Below are 19,004 nucleotides of genomic sequence, written 5' to 3'. Positions count from 1 at the left end.
TGAAAAATACATCTAACCGATGCTGTGCTGTTCAGAGTTGGGCCAGTCATTGGTTGTCCTCTTAGGGTCATTTGGGAATGTTGGGAAAGCTTTAGGAATGGGACCGGCAGATGCCATCCCAGCTGCTGTCCCTACCTGGGTCTGGTCCCCTGCCCTCCTGTCCGAGGGGCCTGGGCTCTCCCACACTCCCTGTGCAGAGGGAACCCTGAAACTACTCCCTTTGTTTAAGGTGTTCCTGGAGCTGCCCTTCTTGGTCCCATCGCATAGATTGACAACGCTTAGGGAGTGTCCAAGGCTCTGGGAAATTGGGGATTCCCTTGACGTGGTCCTGCCGTGACTGGGCCGGGTCACTGTTCAGTCGGGCCCACTCCCGCTGCACACTGGTCAAGCGCAGCACCCTGTTGGTTCTCCCCCCGATGGACCCTGAATCCAGCATTCCTTAGTGGGTTGAACAATGAAATTGCTACTCTTTGACCATTTCCGAGCTACAGAAACGGCAGTTTCGATCTAAAACTTCCACCGCCTCTTATAACCTCTGGGTTTGTCCTTTGCTCATTTTTCTCTTGGGATTATTTACATTATGAATTTGAATGTACTTCTTTTATATTAGACATACTGAGCTGTCATATTTCATAGGAATATCTATTTTGTTGTTTAGATCTGTATTGTTTAGGGTTTAAAATTTTTAAATATTTGTATATATGTTCTTTTTCTCAGTGCTCGTTTTTATAGAAAACATTGTGCCTTTTCACACGCACCTCAGCTCTCAAACCTGCCCTGAAATGGGCTGACCTTACTCAGAGTGTAGTTGCTACTTAAAGCTCTGAGAGCCAGTGTTAGCTTTGCTCCTGCCAGTCTGAACTGTAGTCTCTTGGTGTCTCAGGCACTTGGTGGGGAGCTCAACCATGAGAAGCCTGGACTCTGAATGTTCAACTTTGTGAGGCCATCTGCTGAATGTGTATATTTTGGCCACTTACAGGTGTTCCAAACTTCAGCCCTGTATCAAACTAGATAACCAGGAGGCTGGATACCTAACATCTGTTTTCTCATCTTTCCCAGAAATGCTTTCCCTGACTTGCAATTTTATTTTATAACCTCAGACTCTTGAAAGGATTTAACAGTTGGCACCTCAGGGTCCATAACGCAAAGGTGTCTGTTATCCAGATATTACCTATTTTGGAACTCATGCTAAAACCCTTTCTCTGTGATTTTAGTTTGAGGGCAAGATTTGACCATGTAGTCAGACTCTTTCAGCGACCAAGTAATGAGAGGCACTTCAGTTAGACCAGTGTCACTTTGGGACCCGTGGCAGTGGTTAGAGCATCTCAGGGGTCCGATAACAGTTTGGATATCAGTTCTTTTTTTTGTCCTTACTTGTCTTATGGTTTATTTTTGTTTTGGATATTCTTTTGGAAGTAAGTGTGTATAAACTCAACTTTAATTTTAGAAGTTTGATTCACCTCTGAAATAGCATGAGTAGTTGATGCATTTGGAAAGATGCAGGTACAGTTAGGCCAGGCATCGTGAGTATCCCAGGGTAACTAGGACTCCGCCGAAGGGCGGAGATGCTTGACTGGCCCTCAGTATGTTACAGCGATTGGAGCACTGAGTGAAAATGTGACTCTCACCCACTGAGCACATCATCCTATGATTCGAACCTTGAAAACAACTAATAACGAGGGTCCAGTGCTTGGGCAGAGTCTGCACGGCGCCCACCCCTGACAAGGGCCATGCTCCTTCCTTTGTGTAAGGGCCAGGTGGGAAGCAGAGTTTCAGGCGACTGTCACCGAGGAGCAGGATGAGCAGAAGGGCCCGCAGGACGAGGCTAGTGAAATGCAGGAGGCAGCAAAGTTTATCCTGATGCTCGGGCATCATCCTGCTGGAGAAATCAGGTGGTCGTGGTGCCTGTGGACCCTTTTATGGTGGCTGTGTTTGGAGTATGCGTCAGAATGGTCCGTTTGGATGGCTGTTCTTGAGTGACAGCATGTAGGTCACTGAACATTTTCATTTCCTTGTCTGACTTGCAGACCAAATAATGACACTTAAATCCACTTTTGAAGAGTCTAATAGAATTATCCAGGTATCTCCTAGCATGTAGACTTTTTTTTAGTATACCATGGAAACTTGGGATTTTTTTTTTTTTAAAGATTTTATTTATTTATTTGACAGAGATAGAGACAGCCAGTGAGAGAGGGAACACAAGCAGGGGGAGTGGGAGAGAAAGAAGCAGGCTCATAGCGGAGGAGCCTGATGTGGGGCTCGATCCCGTAACACTGGGATCATGCCCTGAGCCGAAGGCAGACGCTTAACCGCTGTGCCACCCAGGTGCCCCGAAACTTGGGATTTTTAAAAAAAAATTTTTTTAAATACGGAGGTATAAACTTCGTCCCTCTCTCTGTTCTATCCTATTTCTTCATTAGAATTAGGGTCACTTTCACACAGATTACACCCCTCAGGATGTTGGTTATCAGTAAGTGAGTGTTAGAGTAGTTGTTTAGAAAGGGACATCTGACTCCTAACCTCGGGGGTGGCTAGTGTTTTCATAATATTTGGTCTATCATTTATGTGTTCCTATGTATTTTATCTGTTACATATGCTGATGTTTTGTACAGTATTAACATTTGTTAATTTCTTTTGATTAATAAAAAAAGGACTTCAAGTGGCTTATGTGAGGGACCAGCCCGCCTTGTTTTCATTCTTGCAGTTTTCATTCTTGCAGGGACACATTTTTTTTCCACAGGAATAAAACTTCCCCTACGTTCCGAAGTCAGTAATGACCGTTTTGAATTCTTTGATGCTTTTACCCAGGGCTATGAGGAGGTGTCTCAGAAGTTCACCTCCATCAGGCGCGTCCGTGGAGATAATTACTGCGCACTGAGGGCCACGCTGTTCCAGGCGATGAGCCAGCCAGCGGCGCTGCCCTCCTGGCTGAAGGACCCTGAGCTCACGCTGGTACGCTGCTGCTGCAGGTTTGAGTTCGCAATGTTTCCAGTCGTTTTTGTGAGAAAGAGCTGCCTTTTCAGCCTGTGCTGGGTGCCAGTACTGTCTGCAGTGTGACGTCAGCATGTGGCTTTATTCCGTTTTGTGTGGCCGGGATGATTTTGCATAGTAAAGCGACCAAGAATAATTGCTGTTTCCCAGAAGAGAACCGAGGTACAATGTATTTGAACAGTTCAGCTGAATTGAAGAGCTGGTGTTTATACTCTGTAAAAGTGCTTAGGAGCAGTTTGACTTCAGTGTTGCTGTCTGTAGTAAGTGGGCTGCACGTTGTCCCATCTGAGCAGCTGTCGGGGTTTTAGAATGCACATTCTGTGCTTACAGCTCCAGTGCGAGAAATGAGCGCCTTCTGCACTGTGTTAAGAGGACAGGTGTAGTTGGTAGCTCATGTCACCCTGGGAGAGGCTGCATGGGAGGTGAGGGTCGGGATGTGTCCCGTGCCTGGCCTTCTTTGTTTTATTTATTTCTTTATTTATTTTTTAACGATTTCATTTATTTATTTATTTGACAGAGACAGCCAGCGAGAGAGGGAACACAGCAGGGGGAGTGGGAGAGGAAGAAGCAGGCTCCTAGCGGAGGAGCCTGATGTGGGGCTCGATCCCAGAATGCTGGGATCATGCCCTGAGCTGAAGGCAGACGCTTAACCATTGCGCCACCCAGGCGCCCCTGGCCTTCTTTGTTTTAAATCCGCGGTGTGGTAGTGACACCCTAGAATGTCATGTCACTGTGTCTTGTGTCTATGACCTACATCAGATGAAGTCATATGATAGGTTGGATGATAGACTATCTCAAAAAAAAGTCTGGTGGGCAGGAATGATTGGGCAGAACTGATAAGAAGACATTAATTGGAAGAAAACTGGAAGCCCTGTGCTTAAAACACACACACACACACACACACACCACAAACACTAACAAAACCCAAGAGTGCTGTCTGTGGGAAATCTGCCTTAACGGCAGCTTACAAAGGTCATCAGGATGAATTGATTGGCAGCTTACAAAGGTCATCAGGATGAATTGATCGCAAGCTCAGTCAGAGCCCACATGACGGTGGCCGGCGGTGAGAACGAAGCCGTGTCTTGAACACTTCTAAACCACAGGCAGTGACCGTCCCATCTTGAGCTGGGCTGGTCAGAGCCCATCTTGAGGGTTTGTGCCTGTATCCTCAGTCCAGATGGGAGTGTGACCAAGATGATTCATCTTGTTCAGGAACTGTTGAAGGAGCTGGGGTATTTGCCTGGAATAAGACGGCGTTTAGAGGAAGCTGGTTGCCAGCTAAGCTAGAGATTAGGTACACGAGGGGTCCCACGGCCTCAAAGGGCACAAGCAGTGGAGGCCATTGCACTCCTGTTCTCACTCTGGCCCTTCCGCTGATCTTCCCTCAGAAAGTCCAGTGTGACAGGGGCCTCTCTGAGTGAGCGAGTGGTGGCGCCGACGGAGGGGCGGTGTGGCTTACGGAGGCCGGCAGTGCGCCCAATGGTGGCGGGGCACCTGGACCGCCTCGCCTCAGGAGCGGGTCTCTGCATCTCCCCTAACTCCTTGTGTAACTGCAATAAGAACCTCTTTACTATAAAATATTTATTTGGTAACATACTCGCTTAAGGAAATCAAGGGATACCTTATTGCTGCCTAACGAGACAGTCTTACAGGAATTGGGGGATGAAAGTTGTTTCTTATTCATTTTCCTGATACATCAGAATAACCCGTATCCTGTCCTATTAAGTAAAATCCTGCTTGCCCTTAGAGCTTGGTCTACATTATTTGTGTTAAAGAAGGCATAGGCTTGCCATCGGAAACACTTGGAGCAGAGCCAGTGACCGTGGGTCTGTCTCCATTTACCCTGATCCTTGATCTTTCTGAAACGCTCGGGGCCTCTTCTGACCACTGCCCTGTGCCCGGTGACAGTCCTCAGTCCTGGTTGGTTCACGGCACAAGCACCTGTGGTTATTGTGTGTCCATGGGGCTTTTAGAAGTGTGGGAGCACTGACCACTTTTAGGGACACAGAAAAGCAGCCCTTAGCAGGCAGGTTGAAGGGAATCTACTTTTGCGCTGTCAGGGCCTCCTGAACGGCACTGGCTCTACGTTAACCCACCTCTTCTGCTTCTGGGGTCAGAGAGGTCCCCGGACATCTAAGTGTGTGCGTGAGTCTGTGGACTCAGAACCAGACTCGGACAGTGGCCTGCAGACCGTGCACTGCTGAGCATCTCTTGACCTCATCGAGAATTCGGGCAAGCCCAGAGAAGCCCTATTTTGTCACCAAGGGACAGGCACCCTTCAGCTGGCTGATCTGCTTCTGTTTACAGATTGAAATATGTTCTCTGTAGCATTTTGCCGTTTTCCCTCTCTCCCAGAATGTCGTTGGTTTCAGAACATCACAGGGAAAGCGGAGAGCTAGACCGAGAGACCTGCCCGCCCCCACCCTTAATCTGAGCTCAGCGAAAGAGACCCCTTTCTGCCCATGCTCGTCTCCTCTGGCCCGGCGTCCTTCTCAGCCTGGGAGATTGAACTTTGCCCTCGCTGCCCCTCTCCTCCTGCCCTGCTTGCGTTCCCTGCATCCAGATCCCAGTCTCCGCATTTGACTGCAGTTGATCATCTGACCCTGACCCTAGCATTGGAAGTGGCTTGGTCTGACTGTTCTTTTTTTTTTTTTTTTTAATATTTTATTTATTTATTTGACAGAGAGAGAGACAGGCAGTGAGAGAGGGAACACAAGCAGGGGGAGTGGGAGAGGAAGAAGCAGGCTCCCAGCAGAGGAGCCTGATGCGGGGCTCGATCCCAGAACGCTGGGATCACGCCCTGAGCTGAAGGCAGACGCTTAATGACTGAGCCATCCAGGCACCCCTGGTCTGACTGTTCTTAAACTTGGGGGAAGCGCCTTGGGCCCTGAGAGGAAGTGTCCTTCAGGGCAGGGGTCCTTTGGTTTCCAATTTCACTAAGTTTTAGAATGTCTCTGAACAGGAGGTACCTGTGACGGTGTTTGTTTACCGGAGCTCTTTTTTATGAGTTATTTTTGGGGACACATCTTTGTTACCCCATAGTTCTTTTAATCATGGTGATGATGTCAAGAATTGTAGACACTTGCTGGAGAAAATGGGTAATTTTATAGTATAGGCACAAGTGAAATTCCATCTAACCTGATTAATTACCTACCTTATTTTGAAATATTTCCAATCATTTTTTTCTTGTTTAAATCTTGTTACTTGCTTAAATCTCTCTTATTTTGACAAAAGTCCAGTCTCTTTGTGTGTCATAGAAAAGAATGGTTATTTATGTGCGTTCTCTGCACTGTGACTCTAGAAAGCGTTTAAGGTTAGATCTACTTTTTTCTTCTGAATAAATCATTCCAAATGCATTCTTCTTTCCTCATTGTTTCTTTTTCACACCTCATTTTTCGGACTTTCCCCAGGGTCTCCGCCATCTCCCAGAGGCCTGCAGCCCTGAGCTAGATCATTACACTAGCAACAGTTTGCCCAGTGCGTGGAAGGAATGAGGAGACGGAGTTTTATTTCAAGGTTTCCCTGTATGTAGTTAGAACTTCGGGGTCTGCCACGTGATTGAGTTGTGTGTTGTGACTGCTGCTGGGGTATGTGCACAATGTCACGCGAGGCTCCGATGGTCTTCCAGGCTTCTCTCTACCCCATTTCCCAGCTTACATTCCCATAGTTCCCGCTCAGTGCTCACCTTTGTGCCCAGCTGTGATTTCAGCTTATTGCCACTTGGGGGCATTTTAGGTTCTGGTGATAAATCTGAAAACCTGAATTGAAGGTTTGCAGCAAGGCCACCCACATGTTGCCAAAATGCTGGGCGGTGTGGGCATGGAGCTGGGGTGGTGGTGATAAGATGGGGAGAACGCAGCCCCTCCCCGACTTGGTGAGTGATTGTAAATCACCGACACTGTGGTAACTTTACCTGAAGAGGAATTTATATCCCTGCGTGGCTCTGTGTTTTGCAGGAATGAAACCACCTTTGTTTCCCATGATGGCTGTAGATGGACAAGGTAGAACTGGGATCACCATTTGTGAAAGGGTCTTTAGAGTCTTAGATTCCCGGGGAACTGAGCACATGTGGCCTTGTTTAAAAACTGTAGTTTTGACTGTTAAACAAGCTCACGTTCCACGTAGGATGCTGTAGGAATGAATTCTCCTCTCATGATCGTTTGACTTGGTGAACTTTCTTTTCCTGTCTGGGTGTTACGACAGTGAAGGGACATGTCTGTGCCCAGCCTCATGATGAATTTTCTCCTGACACACCCAGGACTGTGGGGAGTGTCGGAGTTCCCATGCTGTCATCGATCACGTTGTGTCCCAGCTTGCCTTTGCAGACTCCAGATTCTGTGGATGATGAGGGGAAAACAAAATAAAACACGCTCCAGGAAAAAAAGAAAAGGAACCGGGCAAAGGAGTAGCTCAGCTGTCACTTCTTTAATGAGCTAGGCCCCTGCAGCTGTTAACCCCCACTTCTTCTCCACTCTGTTTCTTATCTTACTGTATTGATGAGGCAATTAAACTAGATACACATTTTTGTGAATATGAAAGCTGTTGAGGATATGGGGTGATGTTGGAAGTTAGGCTTTATTTTTCTAATCAGGAAAGAGTCAGGTTTTTACTTTATCCTGAACCATCTCGCCTGCCCGAAGGGCCTTCCTAAGTCGGGCTTTAGGGAGTGGCAGGGAGGCTGTCCGTGATCCCAGGAGCTACCTGGGTGGTTTGCGAAGACACGGTTTTGGACACTGCCTTAATGTCCCCTCACAAAATCCTGTGGAATGTTCTGGCTGTGGTCAGAGCTGAGCAAGGTAGATCGTGCCTTTGTTATCTCAGCCAGAACCACCATTTCCCTCCAGCAGACAAATGTGCGGGAATTAATTTGGACACAAAGGTAGGTTTTGTAGCCCTTGTGGTTTCTGCGGGATCCTGTGATGGATTTCTTGGAATGTTAATACCTCTTTATCTCTCTGTTTCTTGATAATCCAGTTACCGGAAAAACTCATAAGCAAATACAACTGGATCAAGCAGTGGAAACTTGGACTGAAATTTGAGGGGAAGAACGAGGACCTGGTTGATAAAATTAAGGAGTCCCTCACGTTGCTGAGGAAGAAGGTTTGGAATCTGTAGCTTTTTTGCTCTGATAAGTGCAAAACTCTCACTCCTGGTCGCCCCGGCAGACCACTTCTTAGTCCTCATGTGGTGGATTGCCAAATGCCTGTGGCTGGTAGTTAGACAACATAATTTAAATGAACACAAACTCTTCCTTTGAAGTCTTTGGTAAAAACGGAGAGATATCGACACCATTTATTATGTTTAGTGAAATGTTTAACTTTTTTAAAAGGAAACCTTAAATGTGGTCTTCGTTCTAAGTCCTACTGACAGGTTTCAGGGAGAGTCTGTATTTAGTCTCTATTTCTTAGAGTATTATCAATGATGTGAATGCATATTTTAAATTCTTTCCAATTATATTCATGTTTTAAGATTCTGTCCCTATTTATTTTACTTGTTTTCATTTCTGAATGATTGTTAGAAACTTGTCTTTATTTTTTTTAAAGATTTATCTATTTAGATTCAGTAACTTGTCTTTACTTTTTTTAAAGACTGATTTATATTAGAGAGAGAGTGGGCATGAGTGGGAGGGGCAGAGGGAGAGGGAGAGAGACTCTCAAGCAGACTCCTGAACTGAGCATAGAGCCCAAGATGGGCGGGCCTTGATCTCAGGACCCTGAGATCACGATCGGAGCTGAAACTAAGAGTCAGACGCTTAACCAACCGCACCACCCAGGCACCCTAATAACTTGTCTTTTGAAAACTGTCCCGAGGGTTTCTCTGAAACAGAATTATAGGGAGAACTTGGTCAGCTGATTCCCAATGATTTAGTTATTAAAATACTCCCTTTCTGGAGTATTCTGTGGGTTTTGGAGGTCCTGTTTATACACTGGCCCACCTGGACCACCAGGTTGCTTGCCTTGGAAGAGCTTGAAGTTCTCCACACCAGGAACTCTGAGTTGAGAGCCTGCTGATTGCTCCGGGCTTTGTAGATGGGGGGAGGCTGGTGAGGAAAGTGTCAGACAGCTTTCAGCAGTCTGTTAGCACTTACCCCAGGTGTTGATCTGTTTTCTCCAGTATGGTCTGCCACGTGGTTAGACTTCCAGCTCCACGAGAGGCTGTCCTGCTCATTCCTTTTCACCCAGTGTCAAGCACCAAGCCTGACACATAATAGGCATTTGGTAAATATATTGTTTAGTGAATGAACTGAGGGCTTTGACCTCCTGGAACCTAGTTTTTCTTTATAAACGTAAGTATTTCATGAAAAGTACACTATCAAAGGAAGTCTAGCAATTAAGAAATTGTGGCAAGAGAAGGAAATAGGGATTCTGTTCTCTTTGCCTCTTGGAGTGGAGCACGGGGTTTGCAGGGGCTCAGGACCCCAGGATCTAGGTTAGGTTAGGGCTAGAGAGAGCTCTGGCTGTGTGAGTGAGCAGGAAGGCTCTTCAACTCAGCTACTGGTGACAGTTTCTTTTTCCTCCCTTTTAAGGTCTTGTGAAGTTGTAATTTTTGCTGTATTAGATGTGTGTGCTGTAAATGGATCCTCATTTGGGGCAGTGTTTTAAGTGTTTCCAATTTGCAATAACATTAAAATTATTCATTAATAATCTAAGCCAGCATTACTGGTACTTCCTGTGTGCCAGGCTGTGCACTCAGTGTTTCATATGTTGTTTAATTCTCATAACTACCAAGATGTTGCTGTGTTATCCCCATTTTAAAGATGAGGAAACTAAGGCCCAGATGTCTGTTAATGCCCAGCAAAAACCACCAGCTGCTTGGTAGCAAGGCCTTCATTCCCTCCTGACTCTGAGACTCTAGAGCCATGCTCTTCACTGCCAGCTGGGTCTACTTCTGGAAAATAGGAGATGCTCCAGCTTTCAACCACATATTGAAGAGAATCCTGTGGTACAGTCATTACCATTAAAATGTACTGTTGAATTTAGAATTTTAATGGTTTTTGAGAGGAGCAGTAGTTACTGGTTATTCATAAGGACTAGTTCATGTTGGTATCTCTTGTCCTCATTCACTTTAACTTAAAAGCACCTATGTTTACGGGGTTTTCTTGTTCACTTGAAGAGTTTGCCTGTGTTAGCTGTATACCTAGTATTCTGCTTTATTCTTAGTAAAAATTCCTAGAGTGGATGTATTCATTTGAAACTCCATGTATATTTTTAGGAAGTTAGAGGGATGAGTTTAGTAAACGAACATACAGGAGACCTCACAATCTTCCTTGCCCATCTTCATTTTTGCAGGTTGGCTTGGTGTTTCTGGGTGGTAAGTGCTCCCGTAAGCCCCGTAAGGGCAGGTGTAATTTTAGCTACCCCTCACAGCTTCACACACTGCCCTCACACATGTACCATATAGCTCCTCCGTAAGTATTTCTGATGGACTGGTCCAATTTCATTGTCTAGGAAGTTAGGGGAGTTGACAGTTCCATTCCATGGCCTCAGTGCTTCTTAGTGCATGTACTTTTGTTTCAAATTTACGGGGAAAAAGCTGAGTAAGGAATTTGCGTGGTCGAAAGAGTACCGTTGTTTGAGCTAGAAACTTGAGTGTTGTGAGCATTGGTGCATGACCCATGGTTGCCTACTTTTGAAAATAATTTTGTGCTCATAGTATGGAAGTATACTAGGGGTTTTTAGAACAAACATGTAATTGTTACGTAACTTTCTTGTTGTAGTGGGCAGGCTTGGCGGAACTAAGAACTGCCGAAGCAAGGCAGATAGCTTGTGATGAACTGTTCACAAATGAGGAAGAGGAGTATAGCCTCTATGAAGCTGTAAAATTTCTAATGCTAAACAGAGCCATTGAACTATATGATGATAAAGAGAAGGGAAAAGAAGTACCATTTTTCTCTGTGCTTCTGTTTGCTCGGGACACATCGAATGATCCTGGACAGCTGCTAAGGAACCATCTAAACCAGGTGGGACACACCGGTGGCCTTGAACAGGTGAGCTGTGCCTTTACATGTGTATTAGTCCAAAATAGCAGCTTTAATCGTTAAACGTTATTTCACAGCCTTTGTAGGTTAAGAATTCTGGAGTGGCTTAGTTGTGTGGTTTTGGCTCGGGGTCTCAGGAGGCTGTGGTCCTGTGTTGTTCAGGGCTGCAGTCATCTGAGGGCTCGACTGGCCTGGAGGATCCACTTTCAACGTGGCACAACACCTGGCCGTTGGCATAGGCCTCATGGGTAGTTAGAAGGACGGTTTGGTTTCCTGACACATGGGTCCTTCCATAGCATTGATTAGTGTCCTTGGGACACAATGGCTGGCTTCTCCCAGACAGTGCAGTGATCCAAGAAGAGAGCAAGGGAGAAGCCACGGTGTGTTTTATGATCTCATCTTGTTATACGCTGTTGTTTACACCATAGTCTGTTCTTTAAAAACAAGTCACTAAATCCATCCCACACTCGGGGAGAGCATTAAGTTCCATCCAGCTTTTCAAGTGAGGAGGGCAAAAGAACTGTGGGTCCGTTTCGTAACCACGTTCATTTCAGCCTGGGCTGCTTCTGCAGGATGCTGGATGGGATCGGTACCCTTGCGCCTGGCAGCCTACAGATAAATGAAGCAAAGGGTCTTAACTATTTAATCTTGGCAGCCAGAGCTGTATTAGATAGTGTCCTTTAAAAATAGAATTGGAGTCACCTTAGCCAATAGAGAGCAGCCTGCTCTTGGGTCTTTTACCCGTACGCTGAGTTGGGAGTTCTGCGGAGTCCCAGTGCAGTGCTCTCCCATGACTCACCGCACATCTTTAGTGTGTGCTCATGATGTTATCTTAAAAAGCCTAAGTCTTTGTTGGTGGAATAGCCGGCTACTGAAGTAGCAGTTAAGGCTCCCCATCCGAAGCGCGACCTTTGTGGTGTGTAGCAAAGGGTGAATGCCGATGGTCCTGCGGGGTCAGGCAGGATTGAAGAGGATTGCGTCGGGCAAGTACCTGCCCTCAGAGTGTAGGCTCCTTCTGTCTGCCGAACTGCAGCCCCTCCCTTCAGGACGGAGCCTGGGGCAGTGTGGTTTGCATGTTAGACCAAAGTTCGTTCTTGCGCGGAGTCCTCACAAAGTCTACTGTAATGGCGAGTCCCATTTTTAAAACATAACAGCTGTGTCGAGATATAATTTGCATACCATAAAGTTTATCCTTTTGAAGTGTGCAACTCAGTGGTTTTAGTGTGTTTATAGAGTTTTGCAGCCATCACTGTAGTCTAATTTTAGACTATTTTATCACCGATAAAGGAAACCCCATACTAGTGAGTACTAATTCCCCCTCCCCTAGCCCCAGGCAGCCACTAGTCTACTTCCTGTTTCTGTAGATTTGCCTATTCTGGACATTTTGTAGAAGTGGAATCATACACTATGTGGTCTTTTGTGACTCGCTGCTTTCACTCAGCATCATGTTCTCAAGACTCGTCCATACTGCAGCACGCGTCACAAGCAACATTGTGTCGTGTGGACAGACCGCATTCATCCGTCAGCTGATGGACACTTGGGGTCGTTCTGCTCTTTTAGCTATTATGAATAATCCTGTCGTGAACATTTACATACAGGCTTTTTGTGTGGACGCATGTTTTCATTGCTCTTGGGTAGATACCTGGGATATACTTTGTTTCTTAAATTGAAGTTCACGTAACATAGAATTAACCGTTTTAAAGTATATGACTCAGAGGTTCTTAGTACATTTATCAAGTTCCAAAACATTTTCATCACCCCAAAAGAAAACTTGGTACCTGTTAAGTAGTTATGTCCCGTTATTATCTGTTTGATTATAACTGTTCTAGTGGGTGTGAAGGGGAATCTCATTGTGGTTTTGGTGTGCGTTCCTCTGATGACTTTTCCCGCGCTCACTGCCTATTTGCGTATCCTTTTTGGATTAATGTCTGTTCTATTCAGATCCTTCGCCCAGTTTTTAAACTGATCATTTTTTTTATTGTTGAGTTATAAAAGTTCTTTATATATTCTGGATACAAGTCACTTATCAGATATTTAGTCCACTTTTGATGATCTGCTTGTTTGTGACAACCGTGTCAAGAAGGCTGGGGCTGGGCCCACGCGGAGGAGGAAGGGGTGCGGCATGGCGGGGCTGTGCCTGCCTGGAACTCGGGTGGGGGTGGCGCAGGTGGGGAGCTGCATCTTGCACGGTGCCTTCCCTCCGCTCACCTCTTTGCGCTCTTCCCCAGGTTGAAATGTTCCTTCTGGCCTACGCTGTACGCCACACCATTCAGGTGTACCGGCTGTCCAAGTACAGCACTGAAGAGTTCGTCACGGTCTACCCCACCGATCCGCCCCTGGACTGGCCGGTGGTGACCCTGATCGCCGAAGATGACCGGCACTACAACATCCCCGTCAGAGTGTGCGAGGAGACGAGTCTGTGAGGGACGTGCGCCTGGACAGCCTGGCGACACGGCCGAGCTGCACGGGCGACTCCTTGGCTCGGGCCTTGGGCCTCCGGGGCTCTTAGAATGACCTGTGGGAACTCTTGGCCCCGTGAACCAAGCTGGACTGGGCTGTTCTGTAGACAACTTTTGATAATAAGAATTAACCAAGTGTTTTCCCTCAACTTTGATGCAATATGTTTCCGGGGGGCCTTCAGAGCACTTCTTTTGGAAGGTACAAACTACATCTTCTCCATAAAGCAAATCTTTTATATCTGAGAAGACTCATTTTGGAGAGGAATGTGTTCTTTGTGTCTCAGAATCAAACTCTCTTTAATTGTAAACTGGCTCTCCATTTTTTCTAAGATAGTAATGTTTTGGTGGTAATGGGTCTCTGTAGTGCCCTTCTATGCAATTCAGCTGACGTGGCGTAACTCTGGGCTGGAGTCTGTTAGTGGCACAGTCATAACGTCGTTTGGATTTACATATTAATTAAAGCTATTCTAAGCAGATTGTCTCATAGAAGATTAAAAACTGGGTCCAAAAAGGAGTTATGTAAAGGCTGGAGAAGGAGCCACAGGAGGGATGTGACGGCACCTGGAACTCCTGATCTGAGAATGTGACAGGTGCCTGAGGTCACGGCCATACCCGGTCGGGTGCCTCATGCAGGTGCGGTGCTGTCAGCTGGGCGAGCACCGCTTGTGTTGAGCCCCGGCGTCGGACTGGCGATGAGGCTCCATTTCATAGGTGTGCCATTTTATAGTCAGAACAGCGCGGAGATCACCTGCTCTTGAGAGGAGGAAGCCAGGGCCCGATGACTTCAGGCACTCAACGCTGAGTTCAGGGGTGGGGGTGAGCTGGATCTGGGTCTTCCTGTGCCCTTCCCACGGGATGTTTTTGAGGATGCTTCCAGTGCCAAATTCGCGTTCCTGCCGGGGGGTGGGTAATAGCAAAGTGTCTAAGATTTTCCATGAGTAAGATGAAGCAGAAGCAAGTCCCAAAACTAAGTACGGAAGTGGGGCCGAGCTGCATCGGCTTGTGAGCCTGTGGTTTGGTTCGGGAAGCCTGAGGGGGGAGGGAGTAGTTCCTGGCGGTGAGGCCTGGTTGCACGCTGTTAGGGCTGGAGTCACCCACAGGGGCTGTGGGCTGTGTCCGTGGTTCCCAGGGACCAGGCACATCACTCCCGTGCTGTCTCAGCAGCCCCTGCCTGGGCTCAGCGTCTGTGAAGGTAGTATCACCCTGAGGTACCAAGCTTTATTTTATAATAATTAAAATCTTCATTTGGTTCAATTTAATATAGTTAATAAGCTATCACATGGTTTTGGGGAGTGGCAAACCTTTTTTGAAAATGTAAGTTTTGCCTTATACTTAAAAATTAGAATTCTTTTGAGAAAACTCAGAGGACACACAAAACTATGCAGACTATTACATGAGTATTTTCCCATTACCTCATCAGTAATATTCACCACAGTTGGGGAGGTGTTTATTGTTTAGAGTGTTTGAATCGGGTTCTGCTCCGAATGTGCATGAACGCGTTAGAGAGGCTTTGTGGTTTTCACTGTGAAATGTAATGGTGCCTCGAATAGGAGGTACCTAGAAGCCAAATTAAAGTAATAATAATGACTTCTTATTGGCTTTGATGCTTCATTTTAGTATTTGTAATTGTACAATAGGAAATGCTTACTGTTCATTCTCGAACATTTTTTAAAGCATACTTAGAATGTTTTGGCGCAAGGCAGTGGGGGTCGGTGTCCTCCGGGGGTGCACCGAGTCTGGCTGTTGGTCCATACCTACTTTTCAGTTTAGTAATACTCATGACCATCTGTCTCTGCATTATGAAAATGTTCTAATCTTCGTGAACTGGAACTGGACTTTTGGGCAACTTAATTGTTTACATGCATACTTTTTTCTTGTTCCTGTGCGATACTGGTAGAGCGTGTGGAAACTGTGGTCTTCACCATCATAGTGATGAAAGTTTGAAGGCACACGTTTAAGTGGCTTTCTGACCCAAGGCCTTATTGGACTTCGCTCTCAGCCTGTCATGCTGGCTTAGTGGGATCACAGCATCAGAGAGGCAAAGCTTTCAAAGAAACACTACTTCGGGGAATATAAATGATTGGCTGACTTTAAAAAATAACATTTCTTCATTGTAACATGCAACTTCAGTTGCCCAGAATCTTGCTTCCGTGCGTCATTTCTGGTCATGGGCTGGCCGGACCCGGAGATACAAATTGCACTGAGACCAAAATGGATGCAGGATAGTCTATTTAGAGGGGCCTCTAAAATGATACTTGTCCTAGGAGAAGAGAAAGCAGTGGTAACTACACTGGGCTTGCTTTCATTCCCAGAGCTTATTGCAGGAGGTCCGAGATTTGGACCCTGTGGTCTGGGCAGAAAGATGATCTCCAGCTTAAGCAGGCGTGACTTACAGCTTTGAGCTTATTTAAAGCGCATTTAAACCTGAAAGACTTTCCCTATAGCAAGTTCCCTGGAATTGATGTTGCTTCTTCAGGACCTCTTCTGGCTCCTCCCCTCACCTGCTTAGTTCCTTCTGCATACACAGCACGCACTGATTCCACTCCTACATGCAGAACAGCGATGACCACAGTGGAGGACGAGAGGCCCAGGTGTGGGTTCGCACTTGGGATCCAGACGGTGGTGGGGTTTGATCTGGTGTTTGCGGGTCCTCTTCCTTTGAATACAGCATGTCCGAAAATGTTTTAGACACACCAAACAGGACTGACCCTGCTTTCCTTGTGGAGCCATTGACGCTTGTATTTTATGTTGGGTATTGAGTTCAGTAAGGTCTGATGCAAGTTTGCAGGCATTGCCTTGGTACCCTTTCATTATCGGTTCCTTCCAGGTGTCGAGCTTAGCAGGTAAAAATCTCAGGCCACAGTCTTAACACCTCTGTCAGAAGAAACATCTTTGGTGGGGTTATATGTGCTTTTTTTTTTTTCCTTTTTCTTTAAGAGGCTGTGTTTTCCCTCCTGCCCTACCCCTCCCACCAGGGTGCTGTCCCACCTCCATGCCCGAGGTCTGCTTCCCAAAGGCCTCTCGGGGAGCAGCTGTTACGCGCTCGCTCTCCTGCCTTACTGCTCTGGCCTCTTGCTGTTGCTGCAGATGCATTGGACTCCAGTAGACTTCCCGGCTGTCTCCTCTTTCTGATGTTAAAATAACGTTTGATTATTTCATTTTCTCTCTTTATTAAGCAGTACTTTGCAGGTAACCCCCTTGAAAGCCCAGAAGTATTTTCCGAAGTCTAACCCTCCAGGGAATCCCGTTTGTAGGCATACATAGAAATAAATGTCTTTTAAAAAAAAAGCCCGTGACTACTTAACACACAATGAAAAGGAGGTCCTCAGTGTGTGTGAAGTGCATCTGAAAAATGTGTGAAAGGCATAGAATCCCCAGATCCTTCAGCAGAAGGCAGGGCACAGTGTCAAGTAACTTACAAAAATGGCCCAAGGAACTGGAAGAAGTGAATTGAAAAAGGAACTGATTTTAGAGTAAAAATGTCACTTAAAACAACAGGGGCACCTGGGTGGCTCAGTTGTTAAATGCTCGACTCTCGATCAAGGCTCAGGTCATTGCCCACGTTGGGCTCCGTGCTAGGTGTGAACCCTACTTCAAAACAAAACAAAACCAAAAGACAAAACAACAAATGCCTGACAGACCTCCCGGCCTGTGTTACATGTGGAAAATCTGAATGAGTAGGACTTCTGTGTATGGATTCTGCTGATCACTTCTCCTAAAACATATGAAGTTCCCTGTTTCATGGAAGTATAATTTGTAGTGCTTAACTCTTCTGGAAAGCCTTGGTGATCTCTTCTGAGAAGGTAGAGATACTAGGGAGCCAGTGCTGAGTTGTGCAAATAGACCAGGGCAGCTGATGATTAAAGCCTTTGTCGCTCAGTTTATAACTTGGGGCCTAGAAAAGCACAAAACTAAGCTGGTCGGGCTGTCTGCGGGCCTTGGGAGCAGTAGGGTCAGGTGGGCGCAGCTCTGAGCGGAGGGGCTGGTGCATGCCAGCTGGTCGGCGCCCAGGCCCCACAGGGCCCAGCAGCCCTGCGGAGGGCCTGAGGGCAGTTGTCTCACTAGTCTTGTTCCCATGGTGAACTGAAATGGTTACTGGGAATGGTGGAATGGGTTAGTTCAGTCTGGAACTATAGACGTGGTAATTGCATTGAAATACCTTATCAGCAAATCATTCTATCCCATAATGCCTCTGTTCCCAGGCCTTATGGCCACCCGTGTATTTAAATATTTTGAATGCTCAGGACTAGCCAGGGCTTTTCATGGAGGAGAACCTTGGCTGGAGTCTTGTTCCGGTCACCTTGATTGGGTCAGGGATGAAATCGTCAGAATGTGGTTAGCACAAGGAAAGGATACGGGGCCCCCAATATCTGGTCTCTGCGGTCACTCTCCTAGTAACCAGGGGCAGTTGAGCTTCCTTACGAACTTCAAAATCATTTTTTTGTACTTAGATTTTAAGAGCTTTTCTATAATGAGAAACGCCTTGATCTGTACACCCATAAATGGTGCTAACATATGTTACAGGAGCCACCGTAGTGCGCGGGGCCGTCGATCACTTCTGAGTATTTCCATGTGGGCACAAAGCCAAAATGAATGTATTTAATGAGCTCCCTCCTCATTTCCGTTGTTCTTATGAGAGTGTTGTGGTATTGTTACCTGCAATCGAGCAGCTTCTGACTTTCTGTATTGTGAATTTGGAGGAGGATAACGACCGACCTCTGCCTTCGGCAACGCGTCTTCCTTCCCCCGAGGCTGGGCTGTGCGGGGAGCTTGGCCCGGAGCTCCCTGCGTGAGCCTGGGCCTGCTCAGCAAAGTCTCCTCTGTTTACACTGTAAAATGTCAGCATCTGTCACAAACCTGTGCTCTAAGAAACGTGCTCCTGAGGCTCCAGTCCGGGTGGGGCCGTGCTCCCCACCTGCAGCTGTGGTGGGGTGCCTGGCTCGGGGGGCAGGGACTTGTTGACACAGGTCTTCACTGCTGGAGGCTGAGCTGACTCAGGGCTTCACTGTTGATCCCCTTTAGCAAACCTGGCCACTGAGGATTGTACAATTAACCAAAAATGTAGAAAATAAAAGATCAGAAGCCTGGCTGTGTTGCTGTGTTGCTTTTGGGGACTCGCACCTCCCGGGACAGGCCTGTGATGCCCATGACTTCAAGATGTCAAGCCCCTAAGTAAGTGCTGCAGAATAATTAGGCGCCTCGTTCTGGACGCGGGTCTGGATTCAGTACCCGTCCTCTTGCCATGGTCGTGGTGGAGCGAGGCGCCCGCACTCACAGAGCCTCCGAGGCAGATCCCGCTGGCCTGCAGAGCAGGGCCGCAGCCGCAGTCCAGCCCCGGCCTTGCCGGCGTTTGCCCAGGAGAGGCCTGTGGGACCTGTGACATTCTGGGTGTTCACCGACGTTCGTGCACCCAGAAGCAGCGCAGTGGGAACCACGTTGTACACGCTGCGCATGGGTTAGACCGCCCTGAAGGAAGGGGGTGATCGCAAGATGGGGAACACCGGGCTTTCAAAGGTATTCCTGGGGCCAGAGAATGGAGTTTGAGTCCGCAGAGTGCCTTCCCGTGAGTCGAAGAA

At 46.9% G+C, this 19,004-nt stretch overlaps 1 protein-coding gene across 2 annotated transcripts in view; it reads left to right on the top strand.

Annotated features, from left to right (window-relative positions):
• Positions 1-18,515, top strand: part of OTULIN (OTU deubiquitinase with linear linkage specificity) — a 31,397-nt gene extending 12,882 nt beyond the window's left edge. For both annotated transcript variants that reach the window (XM_040630539.1, XM_040630540.1), the window contains exons 4-7: positions 2,809-2,952; positions 7,966-8,091; positions 10,709-10,978; positions 13,198-18,515. In XM_040630539.1, the coding sequence (XP_040486473.1) occupies positions 2,809-2,952; positions 7,966-8,091; positions 10,709-10,978; positions 13,198-13,392 (735 nt within the window). In that variant the 3' untranslated portion in view covers positions 13,393-18,515. The remainder of the gene's footprint in view (positions 1-2,808; positions 2,953-7,965; positions 8,092-10,708; positions 10,979-13,197) is intronic.
• The last annotated feature ends 489 nt before the right edge of the window (positions 18,516-19,004 follow it).

This window comes from Ursus maritimus, unplaced genomic scaffold (assembly GCF_017311325.1).
Source record: "Ursus maritimus isolate PB19 unplaced genomic scaffold, ASM1731132v1 scaffold_15, whole genome shotgun sequence".
In the NCBI taxonomy this organism is placed as follows: Eukaryota; Metazoa; Chordata; class Mammalia; order Carnivora; family Ursidae; genus Ursus; species Ursus maritimus.
This window is presented reverse-complemented; position numbering and strand designations above follow the sequence as displayed.